The sequence below is a fragment of the Pyxicephalus adspersus genome, chromosome 2 (genome assembly GCF_032062135.1).
Source record: "Pyxicephalus adspersus chromosome 2, UCB_Pads_2.0, whole genome shotgun sequence".
NCBI classification, from domain to species: domain Eukaryota; kingdom Metazoa; phylum Chordata; class Amphibia; order Anura; family Pyxicephalidae; genus Pyxicephalus; species Pyxicephalus adspersus.
Genome location: NC_092859.1, coordinates 113,618,494 through 113,638,912, shown reverse-complemented (window position 1 = coordinate 113,638,912; position 20,419 = coordinate 113,618,494). Strand labels below are relative to the sequence as shown.

Genomic DNA, 20,419 nt, shown 5'->3' with positions numbered 1-20,419 from the left:
TGAAATTCTAGCATATGTGCAGTGTTCCTTTAATGTTTTTTAGGGATCTGCTGTGGATCCCTAATCACTGTCCATTGAGAATCACTAAATGATTGATTGGTGACTACTCCTGTCATTTCTTTTTGAGGAGGACACAGCATGGTGCCCCCTGTCCATCCTCCCTCCTTCCCTCTCAATAGAACTGAACAACACTGATGTACAGCGCTCATTGATTCTAGTTATACTGTGCAGAAGATCACAATATTCTGATACCAAGTAAAATGTAGGCTCCTACACTTGTACATTTAAATATATATTTAAATATTTTTATTAGTATCCAATTAGTGCTTTTATTTATGCCAAAAATTGACTTTACCCAGATGTCTTTCAAGCTGCTAAGTGCTACAGAGAGTCTTGTAAATATGAATGGATGACAGCTATATTTTAGTAAACAGAGAAAATAAAGGTGCCCTGACCCTAATCGGCTCCTTCTGCTTGCAGGTCTCTTGTTTGAGGATTAGTGCACAATAGTGTACTTAGGCAAGGAGATGAGGAATGGAATCTTCTGCTGGTGTGTACACACAATCAATCAGGATCCTTTTGTGACACCATACAAAAACATTCTTTAAAATGGATTTGAAGGCAATTATCCCCTAAGAATGATGAGCCAATAATACATTATCAGGTACTCAGGCTAGAGAAGGAAATTGCATAGTCCTATACAGATGGATGGGTTAAGGTTCATGGTCTATTTTGTTCTCTTAGGATAGCTGTATTTCTTGCACTAAATCATGTATTGTGGTGAGTTGGTCCCATAGTTACTGGAAGCTTTTCTTAAAGAGATTTCCCAAGTAGCTGGGAAGATCTAGGAAGTGTTGATACATTTGCTTTGCTCAGAATGCTTTCACTAATCACAGCCATTGGCAGAGCTGAAGAGACAATCACTGTGGGTAGCGTATTTTTGTATCCCATTTTTTTTAGCATTGCCTGGGTTTTTTTTTATTCTGAACCAATTTTGCTGCATAGGGGCCCAAACAATTGATGAATCCTTTAAAGCTATTTTCCCAGACCGGGGACAGTCTATGACACTTCCTCGTGTTCAACATAACATTTGGCTTCTCTTAAAATACTGGTTGGTCAGGATTTTAGATTTACGGTAGGACATTGGGTTTCCTATTTACTGTCTCTTGCTCTTGACATTATATGATGGAACTGACTGAACATGTTGAGTGTGTGATAGAGATAGATACCAAAATGAGGAATAGACTGCAGTTGCAGCAAATATCTCCAGTAAGGTAGCAACAGTCCCCAAAAAGACAACAGCCCTGTGCAAGAATTATGAACATTTAATATAAATGTAAAGGCAAATTGTGTGTTATTTAGTGATAGATGGAGTAGGGCCCACGTCCAAGTTGTTATTACTGTTTGTGATTCTAATGGGAAGATCGACACGTGACTTTTGTCAGTAAGTAAAATTCCAAAACTAGCGACCAAAAAGTAAGGGATATCATTGAATTAGGTGAAATGTTTTGGGGACAATTGTCTTCTTCTAATTGTGGAAAGATTTCCTTGTGTTTACTGTTATGCCTTCAGGGTAAAAAACAAAAAAAAATCTCCCCAACAGGACATTGACAGCAAAAATAACTTGATAGGGGGTTTTAACACTCCCTGTTTTAATTTAACCTAAAAAAAGTGTCTTCTACAATCTCCTGTAATGATATCTTTTCTTTTCAGTAGGTCATGCACAAAACTGCATGTCATCAATGAGTCCTGCTGTCCCCTTCACATCATTTACCTACCTCCATCCTTCAGTCACTAGTGAAACTTTACAGTCTTTGTCAACTTTCATTTAAAGCTGCCATGAACTGCTTTGGAAAATCAACTTATCAATAAAAAAGGTGGAAACACCAACATCCTCGGTGGCTTTGGTCCTGCTCCTGCATTCACTACCTACCAAGCTATTGATTTGAAACAAGTGCGTAAAGTCAGAAAAGTCTGGACCACTGCGTGTTGTAGGTCAATGGCTCACTAGGGAATGAAGCCAGGATTAGGCTGCATTTTTATGTACATATTGGCAATGGCTGCACCTATGATTGTATTTCCCTGTGTTTCAGATTATATGCAAAGCCTAAACATGCAAACACTGCCTATTCTCCAGGTGGATACATCCAGGAACAGACACAAACATATACCAACAGCTATAGTGCACCTGTATTATTATTTCAGTTTTTCCATATTACAAGAATTTGTAATTGTGTGTTGCTTCCCCCACTTCTAAGATTGTAAGCTCTTATGGACAGAGTCCTCTCCTCCTCTTGTGTCACTGTCTGTATATGTCTGTAATTTGCAACCCCTATTTAATGTATAGCACAGCGTAATATGTTGGTGCTATATAAATACTAGTTAATATTAATAATATTAATACCTTTCTGTGTGCTATACCATGGCAGGCATGTATGTGTTTTTAGTTATGTCAATACACATAAGTACATATAATTAGTATGGGGTATAGGATATGCAATCACACAGTCTGCTGGCATTAGCACAAAGAAGAGTGTGTCTTATACTATACATTAGTGTTATTATTATCCAGGCTAGGGCTGTTTTACATTCTGATTTTTATACATACATAGCATGCAAGAGAAACAAAACCAATGTAGTGTGTATATTCAGAAATGACCTGTTAGTCAATGCTAACCCCAATAGTTTCCAGAGCACAGTTGTGCAGTTTTAAACCTTTATGATTCACCTTCCTTAGGTAACGTCAGCTGTACATTCATCCTCTTCTCCTTACCCCAGCCCCCATCACTACTCACTATTACTTTGCAGAGATGAGAAAAGGAATTTGGTGTGAATGTCAGAGGAGGGACCCAGGAGGGGAGGTATGGCAAGATAATGAGAGGGTGGGATGCAGGGATTTGGAGGATTTGAGAAGGGTGGGATAGTGAAATAAAGAGGTGGGAAAACAGAGGGGAGGGATATGGAAAGAAATAGGGGAGGATTGCAGAAAGAAAGACAGAAAGAATTGGAGAAACGAGGGAGGCAAGGAGAAAAAGTAGTAGGGGAGGGATGGATAGAGGCACACAAGGGGAAGGTTTGCCCTAACCAGTCAATGTGTTCCTGAAATTTACCTGGAGGCACTGCAGTGATAGCATTACCATACTGGGACTACTGGTGCTGGCTGTAACCCTAATGGGCAGAAGGAGGTTCATAGTGACACTTTCAGGACACTTTGGAGTTACCATTCCTACAAGAAACTAATGCATATATCTCATCCAAGGGGAACAGATCCTTCGCCCTCTCCTTTGCAGGTACCTCTAGGTGAAATTGCACTGTTCTGGACCAGAGAAGGATCTTCTGAAAGTTATCATATCAAAGTTGAAGCAACACTCACCAAGCCTTCCTGGACCTCACCTGTGCACATAGTGCTTCCAATCTTCCTCCCTTGCCTTTATGAAATCTGGGAATGAATAGCATGTGGACAATGTCATTGTACAGAGGATAATGAAGGGATGGACTGAGTACTAATGACAACTTTCAGTTGGGGGATACTACTGCATAGCCAATACTTTCACAGTGCAGTGACCTTAATGTGGCCAAACCTCATTCCTGCACAGGTTTTATGTCTTCTGTCATCCACCCAACTTCCGAGCTTAAGGGATCTTTTTAGCAGTTTACAGAGTAAAAATTGTAATTTTTCCACGTGGGGATTTCTTTCATTTCTGCCAACATATGGAAGGGATTGGTGAGCGCACCTGCCATTACAGTCCTCTGTAGCCTACCTGGCATGTAGCCTTGGCATTCTGTAGCACCATTCAGCATGATGCTGCCTTCAGGATGTGTTTTTCTTTTGCCAGTTATTTTCATCATCAATATCAACTGCCTAGACCAGGAACCAGTTCACCATGAAATGGAGCTGCCATTACAATACTATGATGATAATGGTGAGTAGAGTTTAAATAAATAATCCACAGACTTTTCCTGTCTATCAAGTATATATCATTGACATTCACCAAGGTAAATCCCTGAAATTTTACATTAGGGCCAAATAAAACAGCAGTAATCACTGCACATAAGTTCACTTTCCAGTAATAAAACATGTTTTATTTATAAGACAAGCATTCATAACTTGTTATAAGTTTGTATACTAATCAGAGCACTTGTTTTGTAAAAGTAATGGGTCCCTTGTATCATATTTGTATCAGTTTACAAATAAACTACTCATTAGATAAATTGTTTAATATAATACATTATAAATGAGACAATGTTAAAAATATTCATGGTTGTTTGCAGATGTGAAGGTGTTTTGGTTTAGCAGGATTTGTAAAAAGAAAATAGATTTAGGATTATTAATATACAATAAATGCATTTCTACAAAACAGTGACAGTGCACATGCATTAAATAAAGTAATGCACATGCCTTAAATGTCAGTAAATTTAAAGTTGATTTAACAGTTATCAATAGACACTGGAGGTCTGAGTCACTCTACATCATTTAAAGATTAAAATTGTGATATCCTCTTGGTTCATCATGAAGATTTGCCCATTCAGAGGTAGCAGTGATGGCATTAGTGGTGATGGTAGTTACACTCCTTTCACTTAATTCTTCCTAATACAAACTAAATAAAACAAGAAGAATGATAACCCACTTTGTAGTGACCAAAGGAGATGGGTGGGTCAGTACAGAGATCTTGGCACAGACACTTCACAAAAGATATGGAAAGCTATGATGTATTAAGCTTACAAACAATAACCATGAACAAGATATCATTTTAGGGGATTGGTCCTTTAAGCTCTTTGTAAGTAATGTACTGAAAAGTATCCACAGCAAAACATACAAAGAAAAAAAAACACTCTGGGCTCACACTTTACATGAAGCCGGTGGATACACCTAACACCTGCAACATAGTTTTGTTAGTTCCACGTATTTATTGATCCGAGGGTAAGCTTTAGAGTCAACATGAATGCCAATGTTCTTTGGCATCCCTACACTAGTGGTGGAAGCTAAATGCATCCTAACCAATGAACACATTCAAAATGAGAATCATATCTAAAATGACAATAAGCGTGAACTTATCCGGAGGCTGTCTGTGGGCCAATGGACACTAATCTCATGGGGTGCTGGTACTAAAAGTATAATACTCTCGCATTTAACCTGTTTTCACAGTAAAGTTAATGGGACTCTGCCATTCTTTGGGGGAAATCCCATTTCCCAAGTTGCATTCTAGGACTGTTGAAGTGATGGCACTATAAAACTGGACAGGTTCAGCTTTACTGTCCTTAAGGGAACATTCATTGGAGTAGTCAGAAAAAAGGCCAGTACCCTAAGCAGAAGGGAATGTTAGATATAATAGAACAAAGGGTTGAAGATCTGGCATGTAATATTTGAAAGCTCTTTATGCAAATATATCAGTAAAGTATAAGTGCTGATGCTCCTACTTGATTGTTTTCATGTATATTAAAGTGGTAATTGATAAATATTTTCATAACCCACCATTCATGATTATAATGTTAAGTTTTTCTCAAGTAAACACTAGAAGTTTTTGTTAGTGTAATAAAAGTTACGATCAGGCTAGAACAGGCTTGTTAGTAGATCTCTGCAGTACTAATTTCCATCTTCCTTTGATGAAAGACTTGTACCATTGTGAGAGATGAACAGCATAACATTGGTATTACACAAATACGTGCAGCCTCTTTCAGCTTGCAGCTCTTTATAATTGCTTGTCCCCAAATCCCCTTTTCCTACATTCCGCATAAAACAAACAACAAGAAATGATGTAGCAAAAGAAACGTAAAAAATTGGAATAATAAATATTATGTGTCAGGAATGTATATATTGCCGGTTGGGCTTTGCTTGCTATGGATAAAGCATAAAGGAGGTATTGTCTGCATCAATGTATACAAAAGGAGGTCTGTGTCATTAGAAACCATATAGAACTTTTTTTCCCTATTGCTTCATACAATGATAATAGAGCAAAGGGTTGTATTACTGCAGAACCACTGTATCTGCAAACAGCTATATATATATATATATATATATATATATATATATATATTTAATAAATGGGGCTCTGCATTTCTTATAAAGGTGCAAATTGCTTTCAACTATATAAAGATTTTTTACGTTTCTCGTATTTCTTACATGACTCCCAATTTAAGGTTGCAGGATTGCCTACCTTCTGTGACCTTTATGAGGTTGTCCTGCTCTCTCTGAGGCAGAAGGTTTGAGTAACATCACAAAACAAAATACTTGGATATCAATCTCACAATTCTACATGTGTTACACAAATTAAATTAATATTAGTGTACTGATAAAATGGATTGGCTGCCATTGCAAAATGTTCCTTTTGAAAATGCTGCTTGCCTGGTTGGTATTTTATTCCAAAGTCTTTTATCATTTGTCAGTCATTTACCTAAAACCTAAAAAGTATGCAGATCAGTTGTGACTTACCTCTGATTTCTTTAGATGCATGCAAAATTCTTTTTTTTACACTTTACATATTAGGGAATTAATGGTTCTCAATCAGGTATTAAAATGATTGTATTTTTAAAGCTTTGATGTTTAAACTCTTGAGTACTATAAATCACTAAATTTTAAGGATTACTAGTAGAGAAACAGGTAAAAAATATAAAAACAGGTATAAACAGGTAAAAAATCTAAAATTATAAACAGGTAAAAAATCAAAAAAGAGCCTAAGACTCCACCTGTTGGCTGGCTAAGAATAATTCATTTTAATATGCAATATTTCTTATTTTTCCCAAAAAAGTCCATTCCTGACTAGCATTGCCTGTATAGCTTAGTCCTTATGATTTGCCCCTATTGTCACACAATACTACTAATACTTCTACTAATAAAGTATATTCATGTAAACCTATCCTAACATGTATGATATTGAAATTGATAAATCTTATATCCCTGGGTTCCCCTGAGCTTTCCTCTTATCCTTTCTTTTTCTTATATTGTATTGTTCTTTTGGACTTTAAGTACTGATACTAAAAAGATAGGGAAGGAAAGGGCCTAAGGGAAAAGTCAGTAGGGGAAAGTATTAGTATATGTATTGTCCCTTCAATGAGATATTTGCCAACCCTAGGAAATGTAACATTTCATGAAATAAACAACAGCTCTAAAGTAGGGTTTCAAAAAAGCACACAAGATATATATACCCCTGAAGAAGCCCATCGAGGGTGAAACGCGTCGGGTTAAAAAAGGCTGCGTGGGAAAGAATAGCCCTCATTAGTTCTTTTTGTACATATGGTTTGCAGGTCTTTTTTTAAACATACAAGCTACCACATACAGTATGAATACTTGGTAGGTTATTTCTGTCTAGAAAAAAGCAATTATACCTCAAGTACCAAGGTAGCACGAAATAATTAAAAACTGTATATGCAAAAAATGCATTATTTATTTTATAACATGTTATTAAAATGAAAAATACAAGTCTATGTTTGCCAAAAAACCCTACTTTAACTACTGATGTCAAGCATAGGCCTTTTTAATCTGGATAAGGCTTGACTCATAGGAACCAGTAGTAAAACAGTAGAGCTGGAGGGTCTGAACTGACTTGACTTGAAGGTGCCATAAAGACTTGCATACTGGAACATCCTGGGTTTTTGGACTTCATAATTGCTTGTGGGAGTTTCTAGGCGTAACATGGGGCCTTATATTTAAATAGTTTTTAACCTAGGACAGGTTTATTTGTATGATAATACACATTGGCAGATGCAATGCGACTTCTTCAAGCCTTTGTTTGATTAGTCAGTAATTAAAAAAAAAAGGGTCTCACTAGGTTAGTAACAGTAGATGATCAGAAACCTTACCTTATTGATGACATGGTGTCAAGCACTCCCATTGTGGATTGTTCGATGCCTGTTTTCTTGGCAGATAATGCACATGATATATATATATCTATATAGATATATAGATATATATATATATATAAAATTTATACTTGAAAAATGAACAAAACAATGGAATAGGGCATGGTTATTATATGTAATATGTTGAAATATTATCTGCCATGATCTTAATTTCTTTAAATACTAATAAAAGGTGTATAAAACAATCAATCTTAACAATTCAAATATCCATTACAAGTGTTAAAAGAGGGCCAAGGTGTGTTCTGATACCAGCACATATGTCAATGGTTAATAGAGTGTCCCAAAAACCTGTGAATCTCAATCTGAAAACACCATTGTAGAGAATAAGGGTATCAAGCCCCCCACATCACTGGTGTCTCACAAGGAGGTTCTTCTTTCAGATATGTTTAGTACTAAAGAATTGTTTAACAGTTTAACAGTTTTTTTCAGTCATATTTTTCAGTTTTAGGGGAAATATAGAGATTAACTTTTAGCATCACAGTACAACCTGAATACAGCAGGTAGAGAAGGTTTGTTCACTTTTTTCTAACCTTTAGCAGGGTCAAAGACCATTGTCTGTACATGCTGTCTTTTCAAAGAAAGAAGACCTAAGGGAATGTACTGCATATGTTTTTGGCCCAGTCATACAATTTAATATTAAATTCTTTGGAGGCATTGTTGCCTAGTTATCTATCATTAGCCTATTCTGATTTAAGGTGTTAAAGTGGATTTTGTGCAGTCATGTGACTTTAGTACCACCATAAGTCTTGATACCTGGGATATAAGCCAAGCTCTCCTCCCATTGTGAACTTTATAGCCTTGACTCATCTCTAACAGCTGTGCATGACAGAGCCAGGGGCATACCAACTATAATGTGGGGAGCGGCCAGTAAAAAATCTCTACACATTTAATGATGTATTGCTAGATACCTGCAAAGTAACTCTGATTGCTGCAGAGCAGCTGTGTTTCACTGGCTGCCAGAGACCTTGTGTATGAATTTATGTAAGACCTGTGGGAAAATTTCATACTGTCTAAAACAGGCACTTGGCCATAATAACATTATACTTCCTTTCATTTTAATGGGCAATCTGCTGAAAAATGAACAATCAACCTCTTTGCCTGTTTGGGATTCTTGGACACACTGAATGCTTCATTGGTATTATTCTGAAAAGATTTTTTTCTTCATAACCTATTTTATTTAGATGATCCACAGCATGGCTAGTATTAATGCTTAGATACAGGACTTTAGGGGAACAAGAGTGATTTTTGATGATTATTTATTATCAAAATTATATTTCAAATGTATTAAATTTTACTAATTCATATTTATTATTCATTTATTTCATATAAATTATTAATTCATGGTGCTTCTCTGTTGGACTGTCCAAAAAGGAAACCTAACACTATCCCTATTGTTATATCCCTATACCAGCCTTTCTCAATCTTTTTAACATGGAAGAACCACTTGAAATACCTTTTAAACTTTTAGTCATACCTTACAGGGAACCCGGCTATATTTACTATATTCTCTGGTCACAGTACATTAGTATGGAGGTCAGTGGGAAGGATGACTCCCATTGCTGGCCAGGAAGGAAGCATGTCACCCTTACAGATAGCCAAAAAGATCATTGGTGATCTGAGAGGTGCAAACTGCTTTTTGTGAGAGTTGTGTAAAATTGTTTATGAATCAATCCCTTAGTGTTTTCCAGTGGACATATAATGGGCTATAATGCATTGCACCAGGGTTCCTCCGGAAATTGCTTGGGGTTCCCTGAGCTATGAGCAATTTCAGGTCAGTTAAACCTACACCGATTAACATTTTGGCTATCTGTAAGGATGACGTTTTTCCCCCAGCAATTTATTAGGCATTCCTTCTGTTGACCACCACACTAATGTACTGTAAGCTGTAGATGTAGTAATAATAGCAGGGGTTCCCTAAGACCTGAATGTTTTTGCAGAGGGTTCCCCCTATTAATAAGGTTGAGAATGGCTTCTCCAATGAGAATAATGTTGGAACGAATTATGAAAAACTTGAGGGTCAATTAAACATGTTCATACAAGGTCATTTTGTACTCTTTACTGATTTTTTTTACTGATCTTAAATTTCAATGTTTTATATTTTTGTAGTTATCGATCTCCTGGAAGCTCTGAATGTTACACGTTCTATCAAAGGAGTCACAAAGTCCAAAGGACTTGACCCTGATTCACCAGCCTGGAAGTTTAGACCACGTGTCCCCCACCTAACACTTCCATGGGACTATTCAGTATACCTTTTATCCAGCACACAGGGCTCAATTGGCCTACATTTTGTTGCTAAACAAGCAAAGAACAACCAAGGAACGCTGCTAACCTTTTTGTCTCCAGCTGCTATGAAGAAGGATGGTCATCCACTGTTAAGCCTTGTTTCTGACACACAAGCGGACCAGTTACGTTTAGCGTACCGCACTCCTCAGACTATGGAACCGGCCTCTTTGTTGCTCCCAGGTGGATCACCATTTTCCGGCTCCAAATGGGCAAGACTTGCACTAAACATAGACACTCACAAGGTCACACTCTTCTTGGATTGTGAAGAGCCAGTAATATTTGGAAAGGAAGGAGAAGATGAGTTATTAAGTCTCATTCTACCCCTGGATCTTGAAATTAGCTTCGCAAGCATCCCAGGAAACAAAGAGAGCAAGTTTCTGGTAAGTGTATTGCCTCATTCTATTGTTTTTAAATCTGTTAGGCTTAGTGGTATATGTTTTTGAGAATGCCAAACAAAACATTTATTTGCAAATGTGCTGTTTAGGTTTATAGATTTTAGGTATTATATTTTAAAACACGTTTAATATATTATAAGTCCCCTTGAGTGGGTGTTTTTCTGATTAACTTTAGCATTCAGTGTTATTTATTAGTTATTTAAGTTCATTGGTAAATTTATTTTATTATGTAATCAAACTTGCCATTTCCCCCCAGGGCTACTGGCAAACAGCTGAGATCTCTCCAACTGGATTTAGCCGTAGACCATGGCATTGTGAAAATCGCTCAGGTAGGTTTACAAACGCTGACCCAGTGATTTGTAGTGCAGCTTGTCATTTTTGTATTGATTGTAATTAAGTAGTTGTGCCAAAATAAGTAATGCTGATTTGCCAAAGGAGTTCCTTGTATGTTGCCTTAGTCAGATCTTTTCTTTTTTACTATGCCTAGTTTCTTTCTTCTCCATAACAGTAAATCTGCACATGGACACCTGCAGAAAGGGGTCAAATTTGTCAGCAAACCACAACAAAAGCATAGCATAGTGTAACTATTATGTACGTGAAGCATGTGCCCAGCAGTAATTCACAGTTAGCCTGATTGCAGAAGCAAACCCCAGACAACTAGGCAGCAGCAGAAGGAGAACCTAGCACCCACTGTACCCACCAGACATCAGGTCACAGGCCTTAGCAATTACCCCAAACGCCCAGGCAGCATGCCTAAGCAAAAACCTCAAAGCCACCAGAAGCCAACAGCAACCTGAGGGTCAGAGGCCCACAAAAAAAAAAGGTCCCAGCTGTAACGCCCAGAGAACCAGGTCCTTGGGGCAATCAAAGGGCCAGGAAGAAGGCCCCAACAGCACCTATTAGGCATCAGGCCAGAGCAGTAACCCACTGACAGAAAGGCCACAGAAGAAGAAGCATCACAGCATCAGACATAAGTAATGAAGCCCCAAGACTCACCCTCAGACAGACAGGCGTCTACAGTAAACCCCAGGCAGTCAGGCTCCAGCAGTAACCCCTAGACAGATATTCCCTGGCCAAAGAAGACTCCAGCAGTAGTGGTAACCACCTGATGTCAGTCCCCACCATTATCCCCTAGGGGGACAGTTTCCACCAACAATCCTAGGCCCCAGGTCAGATGACCATCGACTTTTTTTTTTTATAAACCTAGCAATTAAAGAGGACGGGGCAATGGTTGGGTTAGGTTGTGTGTCTGGAGTACAGCTTCAAAAAATGAACCATATAGAGAACCATGTAGAAAAACTTGTCTGATTATATTGTAACTTTTGTTCCCAAATCCCACTCTTTAGAAATTATGGTTTCCTTTCTTACAATGATATCTAGAGATCACAGCTCTATATACTATTACTATAAACCTACAATTTTAGATGCCCAGGGGCCTAAAGGAGGGATTTGCATAGCTGTCTTCACTATTTGCTATTTTAAAATGGTGTAAATCTTTTTATCTTCTGGATTTGTGGTATAGGTGAAATATGAAAATACTGTCTGTTTGAGAAGGCCCTTCTGTGCTATATAATCTGTTTAGGCAAGAAGAATAAGCCAAATTCTCACAGCGGAATGTTAACCAAATCTGGTCTTGATACATACAATAGAAATCATTTTTATTATGCCCTTTACAGGACTTTAAATGTGTAAAAAGGGAATGTTTGCCAATTTATGGTGCATGAATAGCTTGTTTTAGCTTATGAGTTGACAATGGTGTAATTTGGCCTTTGCTAGGTGCTGTAAACCAGTCTATTCAACAATAGAAATAATATTGGCTCCATTTTATTATTATTATTATTAAACAGGATTTATATAGCGCCAACATATTACGCAGCGCTGTACATTTCACAGCGAAATGTTTCCTTCTGATCGTTTACAGTATTTTGTTTGGATGCTCCTTACATACATTTATTTTACAATTGTATCAATCATCCTGATTTAATAACGCAAAACACATGGCAATCAGCCATGAAAAAACAAAATCAATATATGAACTGCTAAAGTTACTAATGATGTTATTCAGAAATCACAGAGGCCATACATAGAAGTCACAGAGGCCATACTGTTTAATTTAATTTAGTACAAATATATTTAGCAACTTTTCACATGCACTCTGGATAGAATGTAGCACATGTATCATATGATCATTTTGCTCCAAAATAATTACCTGAACCCACATACAGAAAATTGTATTGGATTCCAGTAATTGGCAGAGCTTGAACTGCCAAACACAAACGTTTAATTCTGGGACAAATAATAATGATCCAGTCAATAATTAGTATTTAGCAGACAGATTTAGAAAATAGATGTAAAGGATGATTATCAAGGCCATAAGTAGGTGGTTTTCTAAGTAACTTTAAAGTAGGATTTAGTAAAATGTATTTTCTTTTGGATGGTGCCGGGAAGGATAAGAAGTAACCAGTGTTCTTTATGCAGAGACTTCCACTCATTTCATTTCCCCTCACTGTAGAGGAATAAAAATAAATCCTCTAAATGAGGATACAGGTGATTGTAAACGCCCAAAAAGAAGTTCTAACTTTTCTTTAATGCATGTAAAACTAAGACATTCACTTTGGTTTGAGTATTACCTTTATAGGTGTATCCTATGAAAGGAAGAGGTGAATAAAGCTGCAGGTCTTTGCACATGTAGGTACCATGCATATGCTGGGAATGGCTGCAGTGAGGTAGCACTGATCAGCACATGATTATTTCTTTGCTCAGTACAGTTCTTAATTAATTATTGTAAGTCAGCATAACAAAAAGAATATTTAATAAACCCAAACTAACGAAAGAAGAATTTGTGTCATGTAAAAATAGATTTACAGAATGCAAGTCTTAAACAGTCTTTAAAAAATGGTGTCCTGGTTAGATATATTACACATATATAAACAATTGCTTTTTTTATCACTGTTCCCTCCACCGACCAGTTTTATCCATATTGCCTCTATGCTGTCTCAATACATTGGATGAGGCATTTTTAGTTCACGCATCATTACATTATTTAAAAAGCGTCTGAGACCCCCTCATCCTTCTAACAAGATGAGGTCCTCTGTCCCGCCTACTTCCCACATCAATCAGAATTCCTACTCTTTCCCCCATCCTCAGACCTTTGATTGCCCCCAGCTCTCTTTATAACTTCAGGATGTTTCCGTTATATAGACATGTGGTAGTGTGGGCTACGTTGTTACTGTATGTCTAAAATTCTACCATTTTAATACAATGGATGCTGTATTATATAACAATGTGTATGTGTTTTATATTGAGGAATGTTTGCTGGATTTTACTACTATATAGGAACCTTGTCACACTATACTGCATTATATGCTGAAGGTTTAATTTTATTTAAGAGAGATAAATTTCATGTAAATAGCTTAATCAACTAATAAAAAAGGTATGTCCCACAGAGAGGTAGCAGGTATTTTATCAGGGTAAAGCCTAAAATCCTAAATTATCAGCATTACATTTAGTCATAACACTGCCCTATATATATATATATGTAAATGTTGGATTGAATTATCAAACTCACACCACAAAAGCCAGTGAACACTGATGTCTAGTATATCAAAGCAGGAAATGTCGGACTCAAAAACAATTTTCTTTCTGGGGAAAATGTATTGAAACTCAAGTGTAATCTACAATTTTCTATATTTAACTAATAAAGACATATAATAACATGTAAGTAAACATATTAAAAGTGCTTCCAAAATGACTTAAATAGCAAATAAACAAGACAAATTCTTTAGGAAATCATTTTTATTAGTGTTTATTTATAAGCATTTACTTTGAACCTGAACAAATTCATAAAAAACAATTATATAATTGTGATTTGCTGTAGGTGTATTTATCTAGTCAGGACCTCTGGTGCTTTTTGATTTTCTGTTAACCGATAGAGGTCATACAATTCCTCACCACCTACTTCAAGCAATTACAAGTTCGCCCCCTTCTATTTCTGTGTAGACACCTTGGGCAGTTTGCTGGATTACCCAGGTTCACTGATAAATGTTTACCTTCTCCAGCCTTGGGGAGATTTAATAAATCAGGTTCCACTGTATTGCAGGGATTTGGGGATTTGTAGCATGGCGGTGAATAGCGCTACGCTCAGCCCATCAGAAGTCATGCAAACTGCAGTATAAGCAAAAAACAAAAAGGAGTCAGGAAAAACGGTATTTGGAAAAGGGAAATTTGTATGTCTCTTCTGACAAAAACCTCTACCTCCTGGTTCATTTTTATGCTGTTTAGTCCCTATTAAAAAGGGGAGATTTAATAAATCAGGTTCCACTGTATTACAGGGATTTGGGGATTTGTAGCATGGCGGTGAATAGCGCTACGCTCAGCCCATCAGAAGTCATGCAACCTGCAGTATAAGCAAAAAACAAAAAGCAGTCAGGAAAAAATGTTATTTGGAAAAGGGAAATTTGTAGGTCTCTTCTGACAAAAACCTCTACCTCCTGGTTCTTTTTTAGGGTGTTTAGTCCCTATTAAAAATATTTGACCTATCATAACACAGTAATCTATACAGACCTCTGTGAGCCTACCAGAAAAATAAGCCCCCCTCTTTTTTTAGCTAGTGTGCTTCATTATGTGACCTGGATTCCCACACAAAACAAAGCCCTACAGTTAATGCATTATTTCTATGTCTCAGTAACAGTAATTTGTATTGTCCCTTTGGAGGTATCAGCCCTCTTGCTTATAGGGGTGTGAGGAGTTTGGACATTCTGCATAATAAAAATAGAAACCCCTAAAGGGTCACACACATGTTGAACTCAAACAGCATATACAGTATATAGAAACACTGTGATTGAGTTACTAAAGTATAGGCTTCTTTTCATTTTCATTTTGCAGAGGAAAAGATTTTCCCAAAAGCCTAACGAGTAAGGTAAAGCTCTGTTGACTTAAGCTGTTTTTAATTTTCCTTCACATAAATAGCTATTCTTTGGAAAGTGTCTTTTTAGAACATTTACTTAGCTAAATAAAAAATTCCCTTTCAAAGTGAAAATACAGAAAATAACTATTTAAGTAAATTGATATTAATATTTCCTCTGCAGACAAAAATAAAAAGTTCACTGAATAACATGCACAATTTACTTCCATAAAACACTGCAAACAGGCCAGTTGGTAAGCTTGCACCATTTATACCGAACTGAGAAAAGCTGATACCTGAATGTGGGTGGTTGTAACAGGTTATGACACATATTTGGTCTGTGTTTAAATATTACATGTTGGACTGTCCCAGTATTATGTTTCAAGTGGGCTTTATTCAATAAAAAAAAAATAATCTTACTCAGTATTGCTTGTATGGTGGAGCAGTCTTTTATTTCTAATAAACTATTGGACTTTTCATTGCCGCCACTTGCTACCATAAGAGATAGTGGTAATGAAGGAGTTGGTCCCTGTATATACTGATTTGCATATGGTAATTCTTGATTTGTATTTATAAATACACTACCACAGTAGTCCCCAAGCCTGTGGGGCCAGTGTTATGGTTCAGAGTTGCTTTGGTTCAGCGTTAGGTGCCAAACAATGAGGTCAGCTGACTATTTGAAAATTTTAAATGACCAGGTTTTTCCATCAATGTTTTTTTTTTTCTCCCTGGCATGGGCAATGATGACAATACCTGGATTCATCTGGCTCAAATTTTTGAATCTTTGGATACATTAAATTATCAGCCCTTTTGAGGATCATTTGATATGACCATGGACTTTTCAGACACTGTATATTGGTGTAGCATTTATATTATATGTATTTCTGTTCTCTCAGATTCTCTTCCTCTCCCATTCTCCATGCCGGAAGAGCGACACATGGATAATGAAGATATACAGAGACAGCCAAGAGCTCCAGATCTTTCTGACACTCGCAACTATCAACAGCAACAGAGTGAAGTTCTTCTGACTCAGGAAGAAAGGATTCGGAGGTTGGAGGACATTGTGCAGGGACTGACCAACATGTTGGACATGGTAAAAGTTCAGGTCAGTAGAGACACATTGAAAATCTTGTTTTACAAGTACTCAATCTTGGCTAATATACTGAAGCCTTTTTATTTTGTCACTCATGGTTTTTCTTGCTTGATTGTAGCACTATAGAGTTCATAACTTGTATTTTCTGTTGGTTTCAAGTAAAGTTTGTGATATCAGTGAATCATAAACCACCACAGGAAACATAACATGTCATTTCAAAGTTTGAGATATTGGTGAACTAAAAACCTTTTGAACTTATCATTTTCTCCCCAACTTGAATCAATTACTAATATACATTGGGCAAAAGGTTACTACAAATCTGCTCTACAAACCTGCAGACGCCAGACAGTTTTTGATGAATCTCAGAATTTTTTCTGTGATTGATACATTCCAGGGATGTTTGGGGGAAGTGTTGGCATTTTTAATTAACTTGGCTGTGTCTGGCTTTATATTGCCAAATTATGTGACACTACTGCATTATCTACTACTAATACTAGGTCAGAACGTGCCGTTTGGATTAAGGGCTCTGTTTTTTAGTAAATTTATTAGAAACTAAACAGATTTTTTTACTAGATAATCCCTGTGGTTATTCTTCACATTTTTGCAGTGTCTCCTAAACAACAGAGTTACAGTTCTAAAGACACTTTTCTGGCCTGTATAATACCTAGAATATATGGCAGAAAATGGATAGGTATAAGCCAAGATGCAATCGTATTATTCTGTTGATATCAGATTACAGAAGTAATCACAAATTCAGACAGAAGAAAGCTGTATATTAACTATATATGCAAATGTTTAGATTGCTTTGCATGTAATTTAAAGTCTCTAATCTTGATAAGTTATATAAATAGTAAGGGAACTTTAAAGCTGAACTCCAGAAACAAAAATTGCAGTGACATAATTTTGTTCTGCTCATAGCTAGTGCATCACCAAACCTGGGGGGGAAAGGGGGGATCTCAGCAGGCTCAACCGCTATAAGTTTTTGGCAGAACAGTAAAAGAAGGGATGCAGGGCCATTTATTTTTAATATTATCTGGTGAGCGCCACTGACTGGCAGAGAAACAGTGACTGATGCAGATTTGTACAGAATATGCTTGTAGGCTGCAATGCTATCTGTAAATGTTCCCCGTCTCACCCCTGAAGCCTTAATCGCCTACAAATGTTTGCTGTGACATTACTCATTGCACAGGGAAGGATTGAAGGAGAGAGGTCAGCATGTTACCTGCAGCCTTTCCCGTGCTTTAATTATGGCTAAGTCATCTCCTATACAAAGGTAAGTTAACCCTAACCCTAATACACCAAGGTTTCTCTTTAAGGTTAAGTTCAGTGCTAAATATTTTTCTTGATGGCACAAACCAAGCAAACTGAAACTGACCACATACTAGAAAAATGTAGAAGTTGCTTAATTGACACATGATCCACAGATACCTGTTACATCCGATATTGTCTGTGAACATCTAACATTTCACCAGCACCCTATTATCTATTCCTTGAAATACCCTATTGATCAGTAAGTCTTAAATCTCACTAAAGTACCAATAATGAGGTTTGAAAGGTTGGAGATGGCAAGGACAATGTAAACCTTAAAAGGAAAAGCAAAAAAGTGTCATGTTTTCGGTAGCTTATATCTACGGATCTACTGATCCTCCATCTGCTTGTTCCTTGTCTATGCCTGGCATCAATTCATATTGAGTCATAGCCCAAGGAAATCTTATCTCTATACTTGTCTCATGTCAGTGACTCAGAAAGTGTTTAAGCCAACACATCAGCAGGGCAGCTAGGCAAAAACATTTTAAGAAGGAATTCTTAGCAGTGCCAGTCACCATGATTCTTTTATGATAGTTTTCCTCTAAGATAAGCTTTGCTTATGCATGTTTTCCATCATATGATCAGTTTGAATTGCCCTGGTTTGTGACAGGTTTACTTTAATGTCTGCTAGTAATTTCTACAAGTAGGTTAAGACTAAGCATCCCAAGTGTATTTGGATAGAGCTTTAAAATATTTACTAACAAAATGCGTTTTACAAGAGGTCTTTTGGGAATCGTTAGTGAAACAGTATTTGCAAATATCTGTTCTTGTACTCAAAGCATAGGCTTGTTTTTGTACTTAGTCACGTTGGGTCAGAGTGTACAAATGCCCAAACTGATAGGGGGTTCCCTGGAGACTGGATTTAGTGTTTAAGATAAATGTTCCTTTTCAGGCTTAACATTCCTGGTGCCAGACATTAGAGCTAATAATTCAGAGTAACAAGATATGATCCTTCAAAGGCCAAGACTGCAGGTCAATTCATTTATTTGAGATCCTAACAACATTGCAAAAATATCTACATATTATGCCTCTGTAACTACTTAAGTGTTATACATAGCCATGAATTAAAGGATTAAAGGATTTTAACTTTGTGTTGTGACAATAGTGTAGCGTATGTACCAAATAAAGATCAATGCAGAAGGATTGTGATAAAGTATACGAATAGGAACGAATAGAGAAAGTAATTAGCTCTATTGTTCTCCTTTTATGATGTTTTTTAAAAATACAATTACATAACCGTGATAAATAAAATACCCCAACATATTACAAACAATATACCAGGTACCTAGTATATAAACCACCTCAAAAGGGTGTAAACATTTAAAAAATAGGATAGAAAAAGCTGTGGAATTTTAGACATTACTTTCACCTAATTTTACCTTTTTGCTTTACTCTTCTTAATTTTTCCACCCTCTCCTTACTCTTTCAAATCCTTATCTAACATTGTTTCTCATTTCACCTTTCTTTTATTCCCTCCCTAAGCCCCTAACTGACCCCTTACTAAGCCTTTGTCACCAAATATTAAGAAATGTACTATAATTCACATTGGATATATGACTAAGCCTCTCATAATGAATACATTTATATGCAGAGTAATACTATAGAGTAATACAGAGTAATACAAAGCAGTGTTGTCAGTAAAGGCTTAGGAAAAGATTTTCAGCAAGTGTCCTTGTTAGTTTTTGTGACCAGAACTGAAAGCAATGTAAAATATCATTCCTTCAACCCACGTAATGAAGATTATCAAAAGCAGACACATCCCAGCACATCTATAGAGAGGTAAACTACAATCATTTACAATTTGGGAGGGGGGTGATATGCAGTCCTTGAGGGAGGCCAGAATTAGAAAGAAAAAGAAAAATTTACTAAAACTGTGGTTGCATGCTGAGGACTGGCGTTAAACACTTTCTTTCTTCATATAGCAAATGATATATATAGTTAGTTAATTAGTATACTAATTAACTAATTAAAGTGTGTATAAAAGTAATTCTGCTTTTCTTCAGAAAAACTCTTTAAGACCTATTTTCAAATCAAAGTGCCTGGGTTATAGAAGGTTTTCTTACCCCTCTAAATAAATAGTGTTCATGTAGGAGAAAGAAGAACAATAGGCCAGAATTCTGCTTTTCAAGTTGTAACTGCATTGGCAAGCATTGTATATTGTGACATGCTGTATACTGAGAATACATCCTAATATAAATTGATCTCTACAGAACACTGACCTACAGGCCAGAGTAAAAGCTTTGGAGAGCTGTGAATGTCGCCGACCTTCATGTTTATGGGAAGGAAAAGAGTATCAGGACAGTGAGACGTGGAAGAAAGACACATGTAACATCTGCGTGTGCGTGGGAGGCTCTGTTAAGTGTTCACTGCGCAAGGACTGGCCTCAATGTCTCTGTAAGTTTACTTTCCTATTCATTTAATGTTGTGTTATAAAATATTGTATACAGCCTGTCCTCTGTAAAAACAACTTACTCATATGTAAGCTAAAAAAGATGCTGTTTTCTGATGCAGCATTGATACGCTGGGCCTGATTTATTAAAGTTCTCCAAGGCTGGAGAGAATACACTTTCATCAGTGAAG

The 20,419-nt window shown here is 36.8% G+C and overlaps 1 protein-coding gene across 1 annotated transcript in view; it reads left to right on the top strand.

Annotated features, from left to right (window-relative positions):
• Positions 1-3,022: 3,022 nt before the first annotated feature.
• The window catches only part of KCP (kielin cysteine rich BMP regulator), a 62,044-nt gene continuing 44,647 nt past the window's right edge, over positions 3,023-20,419 (top strand). The window contains exons 1-5 of the mRNA XM_072401914.1: positions 3,023-3,923; positions 9,964-10,520; positions 10,792-10,864; positions 16,335-16,543; positions 20,050-20,233. Of these exons, the coding sequence (XP_072258015.1) occupies positions 3,800-3,923; positions 9,964-10,520; positions 10,792-10,864; positions 16,335-16,543; positions 20,050-20,233 (1,147 nt within the window). The 5' untranslated portion in view covers positions 3,023-3,799. The remainder of the gene's footprint in view (positions 3,924-9,963; positions 10,521-10,791; positions 10,865-16,334; positions 16,544-20,049; positions 20,234-20,419) is intronic.